General features: G+C 40.9%; 5 protein-coding genes across 6 annotated transcripts; all 5 read right to left on the bottom strand.

Annotated features, from left to right (window-relative positions):
• Window positions 1–503: 503 nt before the first annotated feature.
• LOC124337124 (hatching enzyme 1.2-like) lies at window positions 504–14,434 on the bottom strand. The gene is made up of 8 exons (XM_046791183.1): window positions 14,401–14,434; window positions 4,046–4,224; window positions 3,820–3,972; window positions 3,639–3,759; window positions 3,354–3,556; window positions 3,188–3,256; window positions 853–962; window positions 504–733 (listed from the first exon to the last, which is right to left on the bottom strand). Exons 2-8 carry the CDS (start codon window positions 4,203–4,205, stop codon window positions 683–685), a joined length of 867 nt encoding a protein of 288 aa, XP_046647139.1. The 5' UTR covers window positions 4,206–4,224; window positions 14,401–14,434; the 3' UTR covers window positions 504–682.
• LOC124337129 (zinc metalloproteinase nas-13-like) lies at window positions 8,108–14,264 on the bottom strand. Of its 2 annotated transcripts, XM_046791189.1 has the most exons (7): window positions 14,148–14,264; window positions 13,926–14,078; window positions 13,723–13,843; window positions 13,464–13,648; window positions 8,615–8,683; window positions 8,429–8,538; window positions 8,108–8,356 (listed from the first exon to the last, which is right to left on the bottom strand). In XM_046791189.1, the coding sequence occupies exons 1-7, from the start codon at window positions 14,221–14,223 to the stop codon at window positions 8,297–8,299; spliced, it is 774 nt and encodes a 257-aa protein (XP_046647145.1). In that variant the 5' UTR covers window positions 14,224–14,264; the 3' UTR covers window positions 8,108–8,296. The 2 variants fall into 2 exon arrangements, with proteins under 2 accessions (XP_046647145.1, XP_046647146.1); XM_046791190.1 differs by lacking the exons at window positions 13,464–13,648; window positions 13,723–13,843; window positions 13,926–14,078; window positions 14,148–14,264 and adding exons at window positions 8,757–8,944; window positions 9,021–9,141; window positions 9,227–9,444.
• On the bottom strand, window positions 9,914–11,794 carry LOC124337098 (procathepsin L-like). The gene is made up of 9 exons (XM_046791145.1): window positions 11,712–11,794; window positions 11,529–11,617; window positions 11,311–11,448; window positions 11,132–11,233; window positions 11,013–11,058; window positions 10,847–10,934; window positions 10,629–10,770; window positions 10,366–10,529; window positions 9,914–10,287 (listed from the first exon to the last, which is right to left on the bottom strand). Exons 2-9 carry the CDS (start codon window positions 11,610–11,612, stop codon window positions 10,050–10,052), a joined length of 1,002 nt encoding a protein of 333 aa, XP_046647101.1. The 5' UTR covers window positions 11,613–11,617; window positions 11,712–11,794; the 3' UTR covers window positions 9,914–10,049.
• A 552-nt stretch (window positions 14,435–14,986) lies between the features above and the next one.
• Window positions 14,987–16,662, bottom strand: LOC124337126 (hatching enzyme 1.2-like). Its single transcript, XM_046791186.1, has 8 exons — window positions 16,568–16,662; window positions 16,326–16,504; window positions 16,101–16,253; window positions 15,920–16,040; window positions 15,637–15,839; window positions 15,467–15,535; window positions 15,293–15,402; window positions 14,987–15,199 (listed from the first exon to the last, which is right to left on the bottom strand). The coding sequence occupies exons 2-8, from the start codon at window positions 16,483–16,485 to the stop codon at window positions 15,152–15,154; spliced, it is 864 nt and encodes a 287-aa protein (XP_046647142.1). The 5' UTR covers window positions 16,486–16,504; window positions 16,568–16,662; the 3' UTR covers window positions 14,987–15,151.
• Window positions 16,663–16,942: 280 nt separating this feature from the next.
• On the bottom strand, window positions 16,943–18,670 carry LOC124337122 (hatching enzyme 1.2-like). Its single transcript, XM_046791181.1, has 9 exons — window positions 18,627–18,670; window positions 18,436–18,553; window positions 18,303–18,375; window positions 18,059–18,211; window positions 17,855–17,975; window positions 17,591–17,778; window positions 17,449–17,517; window positions 17,264–17,373; window positions 16,943–17,191 (listed from the first exon to the last, which is right to left on the bottom strand). The coding sequence occupies exons 2-9, from the start codon at window positions 18,532–18,534 to the stop codon at window positions 17,132–17,134; spliced, it is 873 nt and encodes a 290-aa protein (XP_046647137.1). The 5' UTR covers window positions 18,535–18,553; window positions 18,627–18,670; the 3' UTR covers window positions 16,943–17,131.
• Window positions 18,671–18,978: the final 308 nt, after the last annotated feature.

Below are 18,978 nucleotides of genomic sequence, written 5' to 3'. Positions count from 1 at the left end.
ATTCTTTTCGCTTGTCGATATTATGGACATTTTTCAATCAATGACGACCTTCATTTGTTGTGGAATTGAAAACAACTTTTACGTCTTCGTATACATATGATAAATGGACCACAATTTCGATTATCAGGCTACGAAAGGATTGATTTTTTTTCTTATCAATTTAAACATCTTCGTACTGTACGAATTAATAGAAATCATGTTAGTTCGTTAAGTCAATCCATGTACTATTTTAAAATATATTTAGCGATATCATTTTGCTGTTCTTCTATTTGGGTTTCTGTCTGTAGATGCGACACTGGTGTCGCCCTGATCACCCTCAGTCAGCACTTCTACCATCTTTTTGTATTTTCCGATTTTGGAGGGAAAAGAAAACAGTTTTTAAATTAAGATTTGATCCGCCCTGTCGTGAACGGCGTCATGCAGAAATTAATGTGATAATTGCGTCTTAATTTTTTTAAAAGTATATTTAACGTGCAATTAAATTTCCAGATGAAGAAATGACATAATGCTCAAAAAAGTATGTGTATTGATTAAATGCACCGAACACAAAACAGAAAACCTCCTCTTTGCAATCCAGTATTTCTATAGAATAATAGGTGAGAAACAGACCTAAAGCTGCGAAGATCAAGACGGAAGGTAGATTTTTTCGTTGTTAGGAGCCAGTTTGCTTTGAAGAAACCAGTTAACAGGTGGTCCCACATTTGTACAACTTGTTAAGTTTCTGCAGGTCGAGCTGTTAAATTTTTTTGTTTTTAATCTTTTCTCATTTAATGAATTCTCTCAATCCATTCAAAGTATTATTTTGCTTTCAGTATATACGTCGAGTCGTCGGGACTCAACCAGTATACGTACCGCGCTAAATGCTGATCTTTGTCCTAACACAGGGTTTCCTGTCTTTGCTTTGATGACAGCGATGCTAGGATTAACGGCAAAGGCTCCTTTAGGGTAATGCATCACGGAGCCTGAAAAGAAACTTTGCGTTAGTCGTTTCCGCAATCTCTTCATCACGGGAAAGAAAAGACGCCAGGCCACTTTACCATAATCGTAAGACAGTCCGAGGGTGGTGACTTGCGTGGTCGACAGTTTTTTAAAGTTGCTTCTGTATTCTAACGAAAGATGATGCGACATTAAAACACGTAATAATTGTAGTAACAAACAAAAACAAAACTTTGCCATGCACTTACTTCTCTGAACGTTATCAAGATTGATGGACACGAAAGTGTCGCGATCCGGACGCATATGTTCGTGCCAGAATCCTGCGGCATGCATGAGCTCGTGTATGACGACACCCGGAGCCCGGCTTGAGATGCATCCATCGTCGAGACTCACATATTGGCCGCCACCGATTCTACCTACGTAGCTCCAACACCTTCAAAATAATTGCGGCATGAACACTAACATTTGCATCAGCATTTGTCAAAATTCAGATTTTATGCCAATACCCTTGGCCACTCTTTCCGATGCGGATGTAGTTGGCCTCACTAGTTCTGGGCACAAAACGGATGCAACTTTTGTTGTGATACTCGTTCATAGCAAAGGCGATAACTTGGCGCTGAGCGGAAGCTATTTAAATAGTAGAAAAGGCATCAGGGAAGTTGAAAATTAAAATGAACTTTCTCTCGTCAGCTAGGAAAATAAAAAACGTACTGAAATCCGCAGAAATAACATAGGGAATCGTTGCATTTGGCCAAAGCCCGTTGGAATTGATGATTGCGTTTTTCTTCCCCGTTGGCATGATGTCACCTTCAACGAGCTCAGGATGCTGTAGGTCCCATGGAATAAATTCATCCGATCCCATCCCTTCATGAAAGTTGCCAATCTATTAGCCACCTGGACAAAAAGAAAAAGAGGAAGATTGTGAAACTTACCAGCTGCTTTGCTCAAAATGGCGTTGCTAAATTCTTTCTCGGAAATCGGTTCACCAGCTTCGAAAGTGTCCCGCATCAAGACAGGCGTCGCTGCGATTGATCCAACCCATGACAGTACAGAGATCAGCATCATCCGCCAAAACAGGGGTTTCATTTTCAACCTAATTTTTTAGCTCTGAAATCATTCAAAAGAGGAGTAAGTAATTACTGCAGTGACGTGTAACTTAACAATGTATTTGTCTTTATTCGTACTGTGAATCGGTGAGTGTCTCTCGAGCGATACGAGTGATAATCAGTCCTTTGCAGCTGTCAATTTATAACTCGGTTCAGTAGCTTCGTTAAGCTGAACACCAATTTTGTATGGTATAGGTGGCATGCAGCTGGCAATAATATTGACATGAGATCTGCCTGCGCCGCTGCTGTTGATTAATTAGAACCAATTTGTTGTGCTAATAAAGCTAGGTATTTGAATACGCGTCTGTATTGAGTCAGATGCAACTTGTGCAACCTCGATCACTTGCATGGGATGATTGCCAGTTCTTTTAACGGATTTATTTTTTTACCCTTGCACGAAATGAGTTCCATTTTTTCTTTACACCTGCAACGCTTCATTTCGTTTGAAAAACGAAAAACAGTTTGAAGTCTGTATTTCCAACTATTTTGAAACTGCGACCCTTTCCGATAATTTCTCAAAGTTCTTGAATTCTCATCAGAGCACGAATGATTGATGTTTTTGTTATCTAAAAACAACCACACTAGCACGAACTTAAGCAAGAAATCTAGCAACATTTGAAATGCGCGCCATTGGGTTTGAAAATGAATAAAGTAAAAAACGGCACTGCTGCTGAACAAACGATGTGTAATACTAATACGCCATATTGGTTAAATGGGATAGAATTGACATTTGAGGATCACCTTAAAGGCGTCGTCTGAAGGCGGATAGCATCGTTGCCAGCAGCCAATTTTCTAAAAGCCAATGTTAAAGAATCCAGTAATCAGGGAGACTATTTGGGCGCACATTTGTACAACTTGTTAATTTTCTTCAAGTCGAGCTGCTCAAATTGAAAAATGATTGTGAATTATTTTCCTGGTTGATCAGTTCCACTTTTTCAACGAATTTTTTTGCGAAACTGTGTATACTTTACCGCGCTAAATGCCGCTCTTTGTCCTATAGCTGGGTTTCCTTTCAGTGCCTTGATGACAGGGATGCTAGGATTGATTGCAAAGGCTCCCTTTGGGTAGTGCATGACGGAACCTGAAAGAATAGTTTTCTTCAATCGTTTCTGTAACTTTCACGGGGTTAGAATAGAATATTTTACCGTAATCGTAAGGCAGTCCGAGAGTGTTGGCCTGCCCTGCCAACTTTTTAATGAAGTTGTTTCTGTATTCTACGCACAAGTTGAAAGGAAAAGTTAGAAAAGTCCCAACGGTTTTAAATCCGCTTAAACGACGTTTAAAAAAAAATACTTGGTTATATAAGCTTACTTTCCTTGACGTTGTCCAAATTGACGGACACGTAGGTGTCACGATCCGGACGCGTGTGTTCGTGCCAAAATCCAATGGCGTGCATCAGCTCGTGCATGGTGACACCAGGCCTGTCGCTTGCGACGCAGCCGTCGTCGAGACTCAACTTTTGGGGGCCAGCATAGGCCGCCACGCCACCATTTCTACCTACGCTGCTCCAGCACCTATTGTTTGTTTTTTTGTTTTTTTTTTAAATCATATCATTACGGTTATGGCAATATTCCGTCGATAGATTTATTCAAATACCCGGTGCCAGTCTTCGTGATCTGAAGGTAGTTGGTGTCATTAGTTCGAGGAACAAAACGAATGCAGGTTTTTGTCTGGTACTCGTTCATAGCGTAGGCGATGACCTTTCGTTGGGCGGCAGCTTTTCAAAAGATTGGAGTTGTTGGAATATGCATCAGTTAGGATTAAATAAGGAACATACTGTAACTCGCTGAAATAACGTAGGGAATCTTTGCACTTGGCCAAAATCGATAGGTACTGATGATGGCGTTTTTCTTGCCCGTTGGTACGATGTCACCTTCAAAAAGCTCAGGATGTTGTTGGTCCCACGGAATGAAAGCATCCGAGTCGAACCCTTTGTGAAATATCGTAATCCATTAGTCACCCCAAAAATTTTAAAAAGCGAAAAGGAGACGGTTGAAACTTACCAGCGGCTTTGCTAAAAATGGCGTCACTCAATTCTTTCTCTGAGATTGGATCACCGGCTTCGAAAGTGTCGCGCGTCAAGACAGGCGTCGCCGTGATTGATCCAAAGCTAACGCATGACACAGAGATTGCCAACATCATCATAAACAAATCGGGTCTCATTTTCAACTCAATTTTACCTCTGAAATAGCAACAAGAGAGACATTATGTGTAACGTTAAACTTAATATTATTCTGAATCGTACCGTGAATCGGAGAGTATCTGTCAAGCGATTCGAGTGATAGCCAATAACTTTGAAACTGGCAATTTATAACTCAGTTTACTTTCGTCAAGCTGAACACCAATCATGTGGTATAGGTACAGCAGCTGGCAATTAGTATTTACATAAGATCTGCTTGTGCCAGTTGACATATTTGAATCAACTTACAGTGCAAATATCGCTAGCTAATTAGAACGCGTCTGTGTCGAGTCAGATGGCAACTTGGGATGTGTACTTTTCCGAACTGTCATTGATAACATGCATTCCTATTTTTGTGCCAAGTCCAAACGTGAATTGGGAAGTAGCTACTAGTTATTTGTTTATAGTTCCCCATTCTAAAACTCGAATAAGGCTATTAATGTTCGCAAGAAACATTTGATTGTCCTCGTAAACTGCTATAATGATATGTAAAACATGCCGATTCCGGTTAAGCGGTCCAAGTAAGGCATTGTGCGCACATGAAATACGAACGAAGGGCACTATCACTTCCATCCCAACAACCAATTTTCCCTTATGCTTGTTTTAATAAAAATATTCTTAAAATGAATCATTTCACACCATTTTTCTTAAATTACTGCGTTTTCTTTCCATTTAATCCTACCCAGTTTTTTCCGGAATGTCCGGATGCAAAACTTTCGGGTTTAACTTTCAACTTATTACCGGTGAGCTGGGCGGGAGTGCATTTGGCAACCAGTACAACAAATTAAATTACAAAATGTGATCGGCGTCTGTCCCGGTCGGGTGACTCGGGTCTCATATCTCTTCGATAGTTTTGTACACATTTTTTAACCAGTATATAACTTCAAAACTAGAAAAAATTGTATGATAATGGAGTTTTTACATTAAGAGGAGTAACCTGGTCCAAAATTGTAGAATTTTGGTTTGTGACTTATCAATCATGTTACCATTGTTACCAGATATTCAATCAGTGGCATGTATTGGAATTTTACTTTATGTTTCTATTTATCTTCTTTTTGCAGATTTGATTCCTGAGCCGGCCATCATCGTAATTCATAAAACAACAAGCGCCAGTCCTGTTGTCATCATTTGACCTGTCCGCACCTGTCATCAGCTAGCAGCAGTGTCTGCTTCATCAATCGGGTATTCATTTTTTGACAGTTTTCTTTTGTACCGTGTGTTACATGAAACCTTTGTTACTCTCATTTCTAAAAATAATGTACATGTTTGCCCAAGCTCTTTGTCTTATTTGTGGTTTCCTCCAACATTTCCATAACCTTTATTTCTTCTAAATGTATTTAGGTTTAACAGCATTCATTTGCTGATTCACGAGGACGTCTGTTGACGTGTTCAACTTTTCTGCGAAAGGAGCGCTTGGAGATGCCTGGCTGTTTTTCCCTGGCTTTTCAAGGTAGGAAAAATTATGTCTATTTTCCTTTTGGTGTCGCTGGTTACAAAATTCTTCAATTGCTGACTCTCATGCAAATTGCTCAATTGCCTTTGGCAGCAAAATATGTAGTCGGAGAGCAAACACATACACGAGTATCAGATTCTTGAGTCAGCATCGTCACCCTCGATGAGCAGCGAGTTCATCAGTGCTTGACAAAATTTAATCAATTGGGTCTCTCGAGATTAGGACGATACTCAACACGTTCTTCTTCGTTCAGGTGGATTAACATATTTTTGGCAAAACTCTCCATGTGGAAGTCACGTTAGGAAAAATTTTGACGCTAGTCTGAGTCCACGCAATTCCTTTACTTTGCACCTTCCGAGCTTTTTGGACTCTGCATTTCTCAATTGTGAAAGCTTTGCTGAGAAGTTTATTTTCTATTTTCGTCTAAATCTTTAGGGCTTGCTTCGAGCAAGGTATATTCTTGTTGTTTATCGCCCAAGAGCTGAAAACCAAGATACTCACTCCAAGCACTTGAGTTTCTTTTTTGATTGGTGTTGTCACTGTTGTGTTAAACCTTTATGGCAAGACTGAACTGAAGGCATTTTCGCGCAGTATACTTGGTGATTTGTAACGATTTTGTACTTACTCTCCCGTAAACTCCTCGGATGATCACATCATGTCAAACAGTTTTCTGGTATACTCTCGAGTTTCTAGATCAACTCCGTTTGTTTTCATGTTCATTTTCGGCGAGATGGATATGTGTGCAGATCGTACGTCGTCCATTGCTTCCGAGCAACGGCCCTCACTTTCTTTAATTATTGATTTGAAGAAAACTTGAACTATTTGGAAATAGTAAAATTGCGATTGTCTTTAAAACGAAGCTCGTTTGATGATATTTTACAGTTGTCTTTGTTCAGCGTGTGCTTTGCCTGGATGAATCTGTAGAGTCGCTGTCAACCTGTTGTCATTTTGAAGTACAAAACGAAGTCGCCAGACTTTATTATTCGTTCCTTTATGGAATTGATAGCCGCTGTGTTCCTTATAAGGGAAATCGCTGGCAATTGAAATTGTAACAAACCGCCGTGAATCCGCCTGTTTGTGTTTTGTATTTTCGCTGGCACTGGAGGCCCGATGTGAAGAGCCTTTACTAGTCCTTGTAACTGAACAGCTTCAAGGTTTAGTTTTGTTTTTTCCCCACATGCTCTCGTTTGGACAGCACACGCTCCGGTGTAGTGTTTTTTCTGATTTTTTATTTCTGACACAATTTTAGAGGTAATCTTTTCCTTTGCAATGCCAGAACATTTTTTCCGTGATTGTTCTCATATGAAAATTTTTTAAATTTTTAAATGAGATGGCATAGCTGAACTTGACTTCAATCCCATACTACAAATGCTTTCGCTATTTGCATAGTCATTCTTTGGGCAAAGGATGCAAAGTCTGTCAGTTTTATCTCCGCGTCTCTTTTTTTTCTTACCTTAAAGACGAAAATATTTCAGCAGACTGAAATCAAGGTGTCATTCGTTGCAATTGATTTGGCTTGCTTAAATTGAAGCGGTCAGTTTTCTGCTGTATCTCTTGTCCTTCTTCACCTTTTGTGAATTTGAGAATCCAGTCGTCAAACTTGTTGCCTTGATCAATGAATTCTATTTCTTATATTTTGTTTCCACTTCTCCAAGTCGATGTCTTTTTCGCGGTTCACCAAACGAACAAGTAACTTTTTTAAAAATAATTACCTCACTTTGAAAATATTTTCCACAATTACTCGACATTCGGTTGTGGTGAATATGTTTGCGTCGAAGCAGTCGGAACCAAGAAATTTGAATATGTTCGTATTTCTCTTGATTGCATTTGCTAAAAGCTAACGCGCATTTTCAGTCGATTTTCATTCCTGGGGTATGCTTTTTCTTTTCACATGTTGATATTATGTACATTTTTTATCATCGACGATCCCCTTTTGACAATTTTGATTATCACACTACGAAAAGATAAATGTTTTTTGTAGTCTGTTTTCTTGTTTTCAAATTTATTTAATTAATAGCCGGAAGTGAGGTCGCTGTCTAAAAGTCCGTGCTTCCTATTGCAAGTACACTTGAGTATACTTCGAATCTAGCACCCTTCAGTGCGACAAGGTTGAATAGGTTCGCAATGAGCGCAACAGCCGCTTCGGTTCCAGCCCTATTCACTCCATGTCTACATCAGTATTTACATAAGATCTGCTTGCGCCAGTTGACTGATTCGAACCAATTTACAGTGCTGCAAATAACACCAGCTAATTGAAACGCGTCTGTGTCGAGTCAGGTGGCAACTCAGGTTGTGACTGGTTGTGTGCTTTACCGAACTGTCCACACAATAATATGAATGCTATTTTCATACCGATTCCGAACGCGAGTTGGGAAGCAATCAGCCCGTTATTTTTTTGACTTGCTCATTTTCAAAACTCTTCGACTGAGGCTTATTTTCGCAACAGCAATGTATTGAAAAATTGATAAAATGTTACAAGCAATCTATCACCGGCTCTCCAGTTCCAACCCTTGCCACCAAAATAATAAAGCAAAAACGGTAAAAAATATTTTTCGTTTGAAAAGTTTCAAACAGACGACGACTTGATTCGGATTTTTGCGTCATTTTGCCGGTCGATTTCTTTTATCCTGAACAGGGGGATGTTGAGCAGCTGTACAACTTGTTGAGTTTCTGCACGTCCAACTGTTGTGAGATTTGAAACAGTCCAACAGAGTTATAGATTGATGCAGAGTGAAAATAATGAAAATTGCTTACGTCACTAAATCCTGTTGTTTGACCTATGGTAGGGTTTCCAATCAGCGGCGTGATGACGGCAATGTTGTTATCTATAGCGAAGGCATTCCTCGGGTAATGCATGACAGAACCTGAAATTTAAAAACAAGAAATTTGACGTAACTTTACTCCCCCCCCCCCCGCGAGTACACCTCCAAACCACTGTACCGTAATCGTAAGAAAGTCCGAGAGTGGTGACATACGTCGTTGAAAGCCTATCGAAGTTGCCTCTGTATTCTACAGGATTTTTAAATGAATTAATTCTATACTTTGATGAAAAGAATACCATTTTAGGCCTATATGTACTCACGAGGCAAAACATTGTTCACATTGATGGACACGTAGGTGTCGCGATCTGGACGCATGTGCTCGTGCCAAAATCCGGCGGTGTGCATAAACTCGTGTATGACGACTCCGGGCGCCCAACTTACGACACATCCGTCGTCGAGACTTACTTCTTGGACGCCACGGTTCAGCAACCCAATGTAGCTCCAGCAACTTCATTTCCACAGTTTTAATTTCGTACTTTGGTCAATTTGAAAAGAGCGCCGTTTAGATTTTGAAATAATCTTACCCTCCTCCACTCTTGTAGATTCTGATGTAATTGGTTTCGGTCGTTCGCGGAACGAAGCGGATGCAAGTTTTGGTGTGGTAGGCGTCCATGGCAGACGCTATGATATTTCGCTGTTCGGTTGCTTTTCATTACGAGGGAAATTTAAAAAAAAAAAAACACAAAAAATATTGATTATCCTGACGTGAATGACGCAATTGTGTACGTACTGTAAGTTGAATCGATGACGTAAGGAATGATTTTGTTGGGCCAAAGTCCGCCTGGATTGATGATGGCGTTTTTCTTATCCGACGGCATAATGTCGCCCTCAACGAGCCCAGGGTGTTGCTTGTCCCACGGAATAAAAAGATTGCTGTTGGTTTCTGCAAATTTTTCAAAAGGTTTTGTGAATGCCATTTGTAGACTATCAAACTACAACTGAAATTAATAGTTTGTTTCACGAGTGATCCAACAGGCTTTCGGCTGCCCATTTTTATAGCCCCATATTTTTGCTGTAAAAAAAACAAGGCTATGGCTAATTACGGACGTACACGTGTTGTTATTTACACCTGGTTGGCAATGTATCAATTCCAGTTGAGGATGATTGAACGGCGAGTTTACCCGACTATGGATTTAGTCAATTAATTGAATGTCTGGTGTTATTGATTCCCCTCGCAGCTGTTGACATACCACGCAAAATGTGGCGTTTTCCAGGGCTGCGACACTCTTTTTTTTCGTGTTATTTTTTTTTTTTTTTTTTCGCTTGGAAATCTGAAACAGTCCTATCATTCGTCTATTGCGTCGAAACCACGTAAATATTCGTCAACGTATATGCGCAGTTACACTCCACTCAACTCCATTATAGTAAAATGGAAATCTGAGTGTGTTTCCAATAACGAGAGATATTCCAGGAAGAATTTTGCCATGCTAAATTCAAGTGTATTTGTTTTCTATGCCCCAGCACGTAAACAATTTCATCAAATAATTTTTTTTAGGGAAGGAAGAGAATCTGAAATCGAGGCGCATCGGTGGTGTATAGGTAATTCGTTATTATTAGACAACCTTAACGTAGGCAGCCCATGACTCGATGTTGCACATGTTGACACCGCGCTTCATGAAGAAGTAGCCGGAAAGACCCCATCCGGTGCCCCACGAGTTGCGGACAATCCAGTAGGGAGTGGCCGGAACGGTGGAAGTGGCGGTGGTGGTGCCGTATCCGACGATAACGACGGTGTGATTGATATCGTATTCGTCAGTCAGAATGCACGCAGGATCGCTGTAGACTCCAGATCTATTTGATAACCAAGCGTCCAATATGAGTGAATGAAAATCAAAGAACAATCACAAAGTCGTCGCAATTTCATCTTACGCGTAGCTGTAGAAAGAGTCGAGGATCTTAATGCTACTGGGAAGAGGTCCGTTGCTCTGCAAGTTGGTCATGATAGCGGTGGGGTCGGGGTACGGCATGACCCAGTCGAAAGAAGCCACCTTGGCGCCAACGGCGGTGCTGTCGAACTTGCAAGTGGTTTCTGCCTGCACGATCAAATCGAAAAGCAATTGAAGAGTTAGTAGCAGTGATGGATACAGTCAAAATTATAGGCATCTCTGTATCAATAGTAAACGTTTCCGTACAGTTCCGGTAGATCCGGAAGTGTAAGCGTAGGATGAGCTCTTCATGACACCGCCCTTTGCTTGAATGTATTCCCAAGCGCGATCGTACATTCCACCGTCGCAGCCGAAGTTGCCGGTGTCACAGTCGACCAACATCTGTTCGCTGTCATTTGAAAGGTGTCGCTGATTTGATTGACGTCTCTATTATTGTGAATTTTTAAAAATAGTGGCTTTCAAACCTCAGTGCGACTGCGGTGCCAGTTTTGTTGCAAGTGTTGAATTCGAGGGGAACGATCGAAGCGAAAGACCAGCAGCTTCCGCATTGGCCTATTGTCATGCCGATAGAATTGCGTCTAACGATTGTTTGGGGTTTCAGCGGGAAATTTAAAATTGCAATTCATTTACCTTGATCCTTGACTGGCTGCATGCATTTGTGAGTGCTGTAATCAATCTGTATCCGAATCAAAGAAAAATTATAGTCTTAGTCTAAATCTTGGTTGGAATTCGATTGCGTGGTTGGTTACGGAAGCAGGGAGATTTCGGTCGAGAACGGGATAGCTGGAAATCAATCTCTCGCGACGGATCGTGGGTTTGCCTCCGAGAAGCGACACTTTTTCATCTTCGCACTGCGTACATCAAACAAGAATAATGAGGTTAACAATAATTCTGTCACATTTTGAAGGATTGCTGCACGGCAGCTTACCATATCGGAGAACTTGTTGACTCCCATCTGCCACTCGGTATTCTTTCTGTTGTGTGCCTCGATAGCTCTCTGGTTGGCAAGGAAATTCTGTTTTCGGGTGGCTTCTTCCTTTGGCGAATGGCTCTTGCCGAATTGGAACTATATAGACAGGCAATAGCGAAATCATTTCGCTGAATCATTTCGTTGTTATCTTATTGTGAGAATCCAAATAGTTTTACCTTGTAAAAGTTCCAGGCATCTTCATCTCTGTCAGCCATGGCCACAGCCACAGTCAATAGAATGATTGCGGTCAAGAATTTCATTTTCTCTAGATGACAAAAATTTGTAAAAATAATTGATTTTCACATTTTTAAAACTAGATTTTAAGGAATTACGAAATACTGGAGCGAATCGTCTCTTACCTTAGGTGAAGTTCTACCTGAAGGGCGAATGTGTCGATTTGGTTTTTTCGGTCGCCTTTTTATACGCAATTTAATTCCTTGTGGATCGGAGTAGAGCCCCGCTGGACTATAGGAGTTTAGATGTTTGAACAGATCGTCTAAAAAATGTATTGCGGTTTAACTTCGAGTTATTTTTTGTATGGAAAACATGAAATTCAAGCAGAGTTGTTCATGGTTAACCATACCAACTGTTCTGTGGTGCACTGTTCAAATTCTATCTTATTTACTCGAGTCTCTTACTGACGAATCTTAGTGAGCTAGGACGAATTCGTCACCCATGACACATTTATTGGCGAGCTTTGAAATCGGACAAGAGCTCATCGAAGTCATTTGTCGTTTCTCTTTTTTTTATGAGTTAGTGAACCGCAATGCGACGTATTCGAATGCAAATTAAGTACCAAGCCATTTGTACATTCCATTCTTTCGTAAATCAAACCTAGATACTGTAGGTATAATTGATTATCGACTATATCTATGGGAACTACGCGACATGATTGGCGTCATCTTTCATGTTTTACGATTACGTAACTCATTGTATAAGTGACCCAATGTTAACGTATGGGATACGTATATATTTTACGCAGGATACTCGTAAGAACCACCTAGCGGCTGTCCCAGTTTCCGTGCAGGATACTGTACAACTGTGCGATCCCTTTTGAAAATTTGTCATATGAAAACAAATACGAAATAAACTTTCAAGACATTTTAAAGGAATAGACTGAAATTGTGTGGGGAAATAGCTGAATACCTCATCCGGGGCGAGTGCCCAAACGAGAACTTGTAAAATACTCAGCTAGATTTTGATGCTGCTCAGTGGCAAGGACTAGTACAGGCTCCTCGCATCGGGTCTGCGCCTTGGGTACCAACGAAAATCCGAAACACTAACAAGCCGATTCACTGTAGTTTGTTTAAATTTAAATTGATAGCGATTTCCCTTATACAGATTATTGATAGCGGTTATCAATTCCATTAGGGTAAAATCCGGATCAATCCGAAAAAGATACGGAAGGGTAAGCACAAAATCGTTACACATAAAAAAAAAGTTTAATTACTGCGCGAAATGCCTCGAGTTTAAACTGTAGGAGTCAAACACAAAACCAAGAAAATGAGATGTCCGAATTTGGGCTAGGTAGCTGCAAAGTGAAAAAATTGCGCTGAACAGCACTCACATTAAAATTCGTCCTAATTCGACTAAAATCACATGTTCAAGGCCCGTCCTATTCTCAAAAAACTTAGTTGATGCTTGCAACTATACGCCACCAAAAAAGATAATTGGCTGATTTGTTCCTACCTTGAAGCCAGAGAAAAAAAGCCGAGGGGCATCTCCAAGTGCTTCGTCCGCAGAAAATTTGAAGACGTCAGCGACGAGCGAGATGGGAGAAAATCATCATCATGAATCAGTACATAAAACTTGCACTCGTTGCTTTTGTGATGATTACCGGCTCAGGAATCACATCTGCAGAAAGAAGAAAAAAGGAAACATGAAGTCAAATTGTAAGTATTAAATAAAATGACAATGCACCCCATACATGTTAACGGAAAAGAAAAGACGCCAGGCCACTTTACCGTAATCGTAAGACAGTCCGAGAGTGGTGACTTGCGTGGTCGACAGTTTTTTAAAGTTGCTTCTGTATTCTAACGAAAGATGATGCGACATTAAAACACGTAATAATTGTAGTAACAAACAAAAACAAAACTTTGCCATGCGCTTACTTCTCTGAACGTTATCGAGATTGATGGACACGTAAGTGTCGCGATCTGGACGCATATGTTCGTGCCAGAATCCTGCGGCATGCATGAGCTCGTGTATGACGACACCCGGCGCCCGGCTTGAGATGCATCCATCGTCGAGACTCACATATTGGCCGCCACCGATTCTACCTACGTAGCTCCAACACCTTCAAAATAATTGCGGAAACAAACACTAACATTTGCATCAGCATTTGTCTAAATTCAGATTTTATGCGAATACCCTTGGCCACTCTTTCCGATGCGGATGTAGTTGGCCTCACTAGTTCTGGGCACAAAACGGATGCAACTTTTGTTGTGATACTCGTTCATAGCAAAGGCGATGACTTGGCGCTGAGCGGAAGCTATTTAAGTAGTAGAAAAGGCATCAGGGAAGTTGAATTGAAATGAACTTTCTCTCGTCAGCTAGGAAAATAACGAACGTACTGAAATCCGCAGAAATAACATAGGGAATCGTTGCATTTGGCCAAAGTTCGTTGGAGTTGATGATTGCGTTTTTCTTTCCCGTTGGCATGATGTCACCTTCAACGAGCTCAGGATGCTGTAGGTCCCACGGAATAAATTCATCCGATCCCATCCCTTCATGAAAGTTGCCAATCTATTAGCCACCCGGGAAATAACAAAAGAGGAAGATTAAGTGAAACTTACCAGCTGCTTTGCTCAAAATAGCGTTGCTAAATTCTTTCTCGGAAATCGGTTTCCCAGCTTCGAAAGTGTCCCGCATCAAGACAGGCGTCGCTGCGATTGATCCAACCCATGACAGTACAGAGATTAGCATCATCCGCCAAAATAGGGGTTTCATTTTCAACCTAATTTTTTAGCTCTGAAATCATTCAAAAGAGGAGTAAGTAATTATCTGCAGTGACGTGTAACTTAACAATGTATTTGTCTTTATTCGTACCGTGAATCGGTGAGTGTCTCTCGAGCGATACGAGTGATAGCCCAGTCCTTTACAGCTGCCAATTTATAACTCGGTTCAGTAGCTTCGTTAAGCTGAACACCAATTATGTGGTATAGGTGGCATGCAGCTGGCAATAATATTGACATGAGATCTGCCTGCGCCGCTGCTATTGACTGATTAGAACCAATTTGCTGTGCTAATAAAGCTAGGTATTTGAATACGCGTCTGTATTGAGTCAGATGCAACTTGTGCAACCTCGATCACTTGCATGGGATGATTGCCAGTTCTTTTAACGGATTTATTTTTTTACCCTTGCACGAAATGAGTTCCATTTTTTCTTTACACCTGCAACGCTTCATTTCGTTTGAAAAACGAAAAACAGTTTGAAGTCTGTATTTCCAACTATTTTGAAACTGCGACCCTTTCCGATAATTTCTCAAAGTTCTTGAATTCTCATCAGAGCACGAATGATTGATGTTTTTGTTATCTAAAAACAACCACACTAGCACGAACTTAAGCAAGAAATCTAGCAACATTTGAAATGCGCGCCATTGGGTTTGAAAATGAATAAAGTAAAAAACGGCACTGCTGCTGAACAAACGATGTGTAATACTAATACGCCATATTGGTTAAATGGGATAGAATTGACATTTGAGGATCACCTTAAAGGCGTCGTCTGAAGGCGGATAGCATCGTTGCCAGCAGCCAATTTTCTAAAAGCCAATGTTAAAGAATCCAGTAATCAGGGAGACTATTTGGGCGCACATTTGTACAACTTGTTAATTTTCTTCAAGTCGAGCTGCTCAAATTGAAAAATGATTGTGAATTATTTTCCTGGTTGATCAGTTCCACTTTTTCAACGAATTTTTTTGCGAAACTGTGTATACTTTACCGCGCTAAATGCCGCTCTTTGTCCTATAGCTGGGTTTCCTTTCAGTGCCTTGATGACAGGGATGCTAGGATTGATTGCAAAGGCTCCCTTTGGGTAGTGCATGACGGAACCTGAAAGAATAGTTTTCTTCAATCGTTTCTGTAACTTTCACGGGGTTAGAATAGAATATTTTACCGTAATCGTAAGGCAGTCCGAGAGTGTTGGCCTGCCCTGCCAACTTTTTAATGAAGTTGTTTCTGTATTCTACGCACAAGTTGAAAGGAAAAGTTAGAAAAGTCCCAACGGTTTTAAATCCGCTTAAACGACGTTTAACAAAAAAAAAATACTTGGTTATAAAAGCTTACTTTCCTTGACGTTGTCCAAATTGACGGACACGTAGGTGTCACGATCCGGACGCGTGTGTTCGTGCCAGAATCCAATGGCGTGCATCAGCTCGTGCATGGTGACACCAGGCCTGTCGCTTGCGACGCAGCCGTCGTCGAGACTCAACTTTTGGGGGCCAGCATAGGCCGCCACGCCACCATTTCTACCTACGCTGCTCCAGCACCTATTGTTTGTTTTTTTGTTTTTTTAAAGTCATATCATTACGGTTCTGGTAATATTCCGTCGATAGATTCATTCAAATACCCGGTGCCAGTCTTCGTGATCTGAAGGTAGTTGGTATCATTAGTTCGAGGAACAAAACGAATGCAGGTTTTTGTCCGGTACTCATTCATAGCGTAGGCGATGACCTTTCGTTGGGCGGCAGCTTTTCAAAAGATTGGAGTTGTTGGAATATGCATCAGTTAGGATTAAATAAGGAACATACTGTAACTCGCTGAAATAACGTAGGGAATCTTTGCACTTGGCCAAAATCGATAGGTACTGATGATGGCGTTTTTCTTGCCCGTTGGTACGATGTCACCTTCAAAAAGCTCAGGATGTTGTTGGTCCCACGGAATGAAAGCATCCGAGTCGAACCCTTTGTGAAATATCGTAATCCATTAGTCACCCCAAAATTTAAAAAAGCGAAAAGGAGACGGTTGAAACTTACCAGCGGCTTTGTTAAAAATGGCGTCACTCAATTCTTTCTCTGAGATTGGATCACCGGCTTCGAAAGTGTCGCGCGTCAAGACAGGCGTCGCCGTGATTGATCCAAAGCTAACGCATGACACAGAGATTGCCAACATCATCATAAACAAATCGGGTCTCATTTTCAACTCAATTTTACCTCTGAAATAGCAACAAGAGAGACATTATGTGTAACGTTAAACTTAATATTATTCTGAATCGTACCGTGAATCGGAGAGTGTCTGTCAAGCGATTCGAGTGATAGCCAATAACTTTGAAACTGGCAATTTATAACTCAGTTTACTTTCGTCAAGCTGAACACCAATCATGTGGTATAGGTACAGCAGCTGGCAATTAGTATTTACATAAGATCTGCTTGTGCCAGTTGACTGATTCGAACCAATTTACAGTGCAAATAATACCGGCTAATTGAAACGCGTCTGTGTCGAGTCAGGTGGCAACTCAGGTTGTGTGCTTTACCGAACTGTCCACACAATAATATGAATGCTATTTTCATACCGATTCCGAACGCAAGTTGGGAAGCAATCAGCCCGTTATTTTTTTGACTTGCTCATTTTCAAAACTCTTCGACTGAGGCTTATTTTCGCAACAGCAATGTATTGAAAAATTGATAAAATGTTACAAGCAATCTATCACCGGCTCTCCAGTTCCAACCCTTGCCACCAAAATAATAAAGCAAAAACGGTAAAAAATATTTTTCGTTTGAAAAGTTTCAAACAGACGACGACTTGATTCGGATTTTTGCGTCATTTTGCCGGTCGATTTCTTTTATCCTGAACAGGGGGATGTTGAGCAGCTGTACAACTTGTTGAGTTTCTGCACGTCCAACTGTTGTGAGATTTGAAACAGTCCAACAGAGTTATAGATTGATGCAGAGTGAAAATAATGAAAATTGCTTACGTCACTAAATCCTGTTGTTTGACCTATGGTAGGGTTTCCAATCAGCGGCGTGATGACGGCAATGTTGTTATCTATAGCGAAGGCATTCCTCGGGTAATGCATGACAGAACCTGAAATTTAAAAACAATAAATTTGACGTAACTTTACTCCCCCCCCCCCGCGAGTACACCTCCAAACCACTGTACCGTAATCGTAAGAAAGTCCGAGAGTGGTGACATACGTCGTTGAAAGCCTATCGAAGTTGCCTCTGTATTCTACAGGATTTTTAAATGAATTAATTCTATACTTTGATGAAAAGAATACCATTTTAGGCCTATATGTACTCACGAGGCAAAACATTGTTCACATTGATGGACACGTAGGTGTCGCGATCTGGACGCATGTGCTCGTGCCAAAATCCGGCGGTGTGCATAAACTCGTGTATGACGACTCCGGGCGCCCAACTTACGACACATCCGTCGTCGAGACTTACTTCTTGGACGCCACGGTTCAGCAACCCAATGTAGCTCCAGCAACTTCATTTCCACAGTTTTAATTTCGTACTTTGGTCAATTTGAAAAGAGCGCCGTTTAGATTTTGAAATAATCTTACCCTCCTCCACTCTTGAAGATTCTGATGTAATTGGTTTCGGTCGTTCGCGGAACGAAGCGGATGCAAGTTTTGGTGTGGTAGGCGTCCATGGCGGACGCTATGATATTTCGCTGTTCGGTTGCTTTTCATTACGAGGGAAATTTAAAAAAACAAAAACAAAAAATATTGATTATCCTGACGTGAATAACGCAATTGTGTACGTACTGTAAGTTGAATCGATGACGTAAGGAATGATTTTGTTGGGCCAAAGTCCGCCTGGATTGATGATGGCGTTTTTCTTATCCGTCGCCATGATGTCGCCCTCAACGAGCCCAGGGTGTTGCTTGTCCCACGGAATAAAAAGATCGCTGTTGGTTTCTGCAAATTTTTCAAAAGGTTTTGTGAATGCCATTTGTAGACTATCAAACTACAACTGAAATTAAAAGTTTTTTTTTTTTTTTTAATTTACTGTCCGCTTTGCTGGAGATGTCGCTTTTGAGTTCTTCGTAAGTGAGTGGAGGTCCAGGTTGGAAATTGTCCGACTAATTGACCAACAACTTGAATAATCTGAATTGTTTTGTTTTAGAATGGTTTAGACTTACGCGTTCATTGATGGGAAATAAAACGGGCGTTCCTGCGACTGATACAAGCCAAAGGCAAAACACGGAAAGCGTCAGCATCGTCACTAGCGAATGGGCCATTTTTCATTCAATATTAAAGCTAGAGAAAACAAGTGAATTTATTTTAAGAGCTGGACAGAAGTAATTTGAGCACAACAAAGTTAGACATTTACCTTTCTGTTGTCGATGAGTTGCCCGTTTCACGAGTGATCCAACAGGCTTTCGGCTGCCCATTTTTATAGCCCCATATTTTTGCTGTAAAAAAAACAAGGCTATGGCTAATTACGGACGTACAGGTGTTGTTATTTACACCTGGTTGGCAATGTATCAATTCCAGTTGAGGTTGATTTAACGGCGAGTTTACCCGACTATCGATTTAGTCAAATAATTGAATGTCTGGTGTTATTGATTCCCCTCGCAGCTGTTGACATACCACGCAAAATGTGGCGCTTTCCAGGGCTGCGACACTCTTTTTTTAGTGTTATTTTTTTTTTTTCGCTTGGATATCTGAAACAGTCCTATCAT

Source organism: Daphnia pulicaria, chromosome 4 (assembly GCF_021234035.1).
Source record: "Daphnia pulicaria isolate SC F1-1A chromosome 4, SC_F0-13Bv2, whole genome shotgun sequence".
Taxonomy (NCBI): Eukaryota; Metazoa; Arthropoda; class Branchiopoda; order Diplostraca; family Daphniidae; genus Daphnia; species Daphnia pulicaria.
The sequence above is the reverse complement of the archived record's forward strand: the minus strand, read 5'-3'. Positions and strand labels throughout refer to the sequence as shown.

Bases quoted from the DNA above. Each gene is read 5' to 3' on its own strand.
- LOC124337098 (XM_046791145.1), bottom strand. From the start codon at position 11,612: ATGAAATTCTTGACCGCAATCATTCTATTGACTGTGGCTGTGGCCATG. The intron at 11,234-11,310 runs GTAAGCTGCCGT...TGATGTACGCAG, and splicing joins TCAACAAGTTCTCCGATATG to TGCGAAGATGAAAAAGTGTC. The intron at 10,530-10,628 runs GTACGGAAACGT...TTGATCGTGCAG, and splicing joins CTTCCGGATCTACCGGAACT to GCAGAAACCACTTGCAAGTT.
- LOC124337124 (XM_046791183.1), bottom strand. From the start codon at position 4,205: ATGAGACCCGATTTGTTTATGATGATGTTGGCAATCTCTGTGTCATGC. The intron at 3,557-3,638 runs GTATTTGAATAA...AACAAACAATAG, and splicing joins ATCACGAAGACTGGCACCGG to GTGCTGGAGCAGCGTAGGTA. The intron at 963-3,187 runs GTAAAATATTCT...GTTTCTTTTCAG, and splicing joins CGGACTGCCTTACGATTACG to GCTCCGTGATGCATTACCCT.
- LOC124337122 (XM_046791181.1), bottom strand. From the start codon at position 18,534: ATGGCCCATTCGCTAGTGACGATGCTGACGCTTTCCGTGTTTTGCCTT. The intron at 17,976-18,058 runs GTACGTACACAA...CGTAATGAAAAG, and splicing joins CGTCATCGATTCAACTTACA to CAACCGAACAGCGAAATATC. The intron at 17,192-17,263 runs GTAAGCAATTTT...ATCTCACAACAG, and splicing joins AAACAACAGGATTTAGTGAC to TTGGACGTGCAGAAACTCAA.
- LOC124337129 (XM_046791189.1), bottom strand. From the start codon at position 14,223: ATGCGGGACACTTTCGAAGCTGGGAAACCGATTTCCGAGAAAGAATTT. The intron at 14,079-14,147 runs GTAAGTTTCACT...ACTTTCATGAAG, and splicing joins TATTTTGAGCAAAGCAGCTG to GGATGGGATCGGATGAATTT. The intron at 8,539-8,614 runs GTACAGTGGTTT...TTTAAATTTCAG, and splicing joins CGGACTTTCTTACGATTACG to GTTCTGTCATGCATTACCCG.
- LOC124337126 (XM_046791186.1), bottom strand. From the start codon at position 16,485: ATGAGACCCGATTTGTTTATGATGATGTTGGCAATCTCTGTGTCATGC. The intron at 15,403-15,466 runs GTAAAATATTCT...CTATTCTTTCAG, and splicing joins CGGACTGCCTTACGATTACG to GTTCCGTCATGCACTACCCA. The intron at 15,200-15,292 runs GTAAAGTATACA...CAATTTGAGCAG, and splicing joins AAAGAGCGGCATTTAGCGCG to CTCGACTTGAAGAAAATTAA.